This window comes from Piliocolobus tephrosceles, chromosome 8 (assembly GCF_002776525.5).
Source record: "Piliocolobus tephrosceles isolate RC106 chromosome 8, ASM277652v3, whole genome shotgun sequence".
Lineage (NCBI taxonomy): Eukaryota > Metazoa > Chordata > Mammalia > Primates > Cercopithecidae > Piliocolobus > Piliocolobus tephrosceles.
Window position 1 is genome coordinate 147738772 of NC_045441.1, and position 2610 is coordinate 147741381.

A 2610-nucleotide genomic window follows, 5' to 3' on the forward strand; every position below is an offset into this window, starting at 1 on the left:
CTCCCTAGGCGGGCGTGGGCGTGGGGGGCAGCTCTCAGGGAATGAGGGCTCGGCTCCCCCTGGTGCCCAGTACGGCCCCCACCCCACTTCCCAGATCAACCATGGACCCCCAACTGCAGGCGGCGCGGTGTCAGTGCTCAGAGGCCTGGGGGTGGGCAAGGAGCGTGGTGGAGGTGGGGATGGGGGGGGGGTGGGGGGGGGGGGGGGGGGGGGGGGGCGAGAAAAGGGGGGGAGGGAGCGACAGGGCAGGGCAGGCGCGCTCCGCACCTGCAGGAAGGAGCTCCTCCGCAGTTCCGCGCAGGTGATCCTGCCGGACCAGGACCGGTTTACCGTGTAGAAGATCCGCTGGATGACCTGCCGGGGCGCCGTCAGTGCGGGGGGCGCGCAGACCCCCCGGAGCCTCGCCCCGCACGGAGACCCGGAGCCGGGGAGAGGGGCGCGGCCTTGGTCTCAGCCGCACCAGGCTCGCCAGGGTCGGACGGGGGAGGGGGGCGGCCCAGGCTGCGCAAAGCGGGGAGGGTCTGGCTGGGGACGCCCCGGAGCTACGGGGACCCAGGACATGTGGGAAAGGGGCGCGGCCACCCCGGAAAACCAGAGTGCCCCCAACGCCGGGCTCCCGCGCACGGCAGACACGTTCCCAGGAAACAGCCGCCTCTTCCCAAAGCTCCAGACCCCGGACCCCGCACGCCCCGCCCCGCGCTGGAACCGCCCCCGGGCTCACCCCGGCCCCTCTGCTGGGGACCCACCGTGGTGATGTAGCGCGAGTGGAACTCGGACGCCTCCTTCAGGAACGACAGCCCCGGGTGCGTGTTCACCACGTCCTGCGGGGGGGAAGACATGAGGCGTGCGGTGTGGACGCCGCCCCCCCGCGAGGGGTGCGGTGTGGACGCCGGCCGTCCCGCGAGGTGTACGGTGTGGACACCGGCGCTCCCGTGAGGGGTGAGGCGTGCGGTGTAGACGTCGGCTCTCACCTGCAGGAAGGGGACCAGGTCCTCCTGCACCAGGTAGTTGCAGCCAGGGCTCATGAGCAGATGGACGAACTTGGCCGCGTCGTCGTGGCAGTTCTGCAGGATTCTGGAAGGACAGGATGACTGTGCACCACCCTCACAGGCGGGTGGGTTTCGACCCCACAGACGCAGGGTGGAACACGGCAGGCAGCCACGCACGACCCCGGCAGGCCTGTGCCCACGCGCGGGTTTCTCCTGTCTCTGTGGCAGCCGCGGGGGGCACCTGTCCTGACGCCACGGGGACCCGGGGACGCCTCCGCCCTCCCGACACAGCCCCGTGCCCGGCCCGGGACTCACTTTCTCCACATGGCGACGAACTTGTGGACGGACACGGAGCCTGTGCGTTCCCCGCCGGCGCCATAGAAGAGCGGCCCCTTCCAGTAGAGGGGGCAGCCGCAGGCCTGGGGCAGAGAGGGCAGGAGAGGGCACTCAGCGGGGCCTGGACGCCTGCGCTCCTGCTGCGCACCCGGCGCCTCACCGGCGCTGCCCGGAGACCCTCTGCTGGAAAAAGACGCAGCACACTGAGCCAGGCACGTCCGGGTGCCGCAACCTCCACCTGGCTTTCGCTCCAGCCTTGGAACCCAGTCAGGAGAGCGGAGCGATGGAGTGCCGGGCACGCAGTCCCCCGGACCGGAGACCACACGCGGGCCCTGTAACCAGAGGCGGCTGCGTCCGCAGTGTCTGCAGATCAAGCGGCACAGACTAAGAACCAGTATGTGCAGGAAGACATGGCCCGTCAGCCAGGCAAGTGGTGAGTCTGACAGCGACAGAAACATCTTATGGAACGTGCGGGGCAGGCCCGCAGCAGCGGCCCATGGCAGGTTCGCAGCCTTAAATACACAGGTGAGGAAGGAAAGTTTAAAATCAGTCACCTGCACTTGTACCTCACAGTAACAAACACACGGCAGAGATGGAAGGAAAAACAGTCAACAGAGAAAATCAAAACTTGATGATTCGAAAGATTTCTTAAAAATTCACCCTGCTGGGCGCGGTGGCTCCCGTCTGTTATCCCAGCAGTTTCAGAGGCCCAGGTGGGCAGATCATGAGGTCAGGAGTTCGAGACCCGCCTGGCCAAACATGGTGAAACCCCGTCTCTACTAAAAATACAAAAAATTAGCCGGATGTGGTGGCAGGTGCCTGTCGTCCCAGCTACTCAGGAGGCTGAGGCAGGAGAATCGCTTGAACCGGGAGGCGGGGAAGGCGGAGGTGCAGTGAGCCGAGATCGGGCCATTGCACTCCAGCCTGGGTGACAGAGCAACACTCTGTCTCAAAAAAAAGAAAAAAAGACAGAGAAAACACAGATTAGCCATGTCAGCTGTAACTACAGACCCTGCAAACATCAGAGAGTCAGTGGATGCTCCTGAATCACTTTATGCCTGTCAGTCACACGACTGTTGAAACAGACTCCCTGAAGAACAGTTCAAGTCAAGAAATAAACGACAATAGAAAATCTGAAAGGACCGTTTCTGCGAGAAATTGAATCCATCGTTTGAAACTGTCCCACCAAGAAAATTCCAGCGCCCAAAGGCGGCTCCCGTGAGCGGACCACACACTTAAGGAAGAAATCCCACGTGCATTATCCTGGAGAATAAAACCGAGGGGC

At 64.1% G+C, this 2610-nt stretch overlaps 1 protein-coding gene across 1 annotated transcript in view; it reads right to left on the minus strand.

Annotated features, from left to right (window-relative positions):
• LOC113223918 (serine/threonine-protein phosphatase 2A regulatory subunit B'' subunit beta-like) overlaps window positions 1-1845 on the minus strand; it is a 9157-nt gene extending 7312 nt beyond the window's left edge. The window contains exons 1-4 of the mRNA XM_031936119.1: window positions 1305-1845; window positions 972-1074; window positions 747-821; window positions 268-354 (exon numbers count right to left, since the gene is read on the minus strand). Coding sequence (XP_031791979.1) covers window positions 268-354; window positions 747-821; window positions 972-1074; window positions 1305-1783 — 744 coding nt within the window. The 5' untranslated portion in view covers window positions 1784-1845. The remainder of the gene's footprint in view (window positions 1-267; window positions 355-746; window positions 822-971; window positions 1075-1304) is intronic.
• Window positions 1846-2610: the final 765 nt, after the last annotated feature.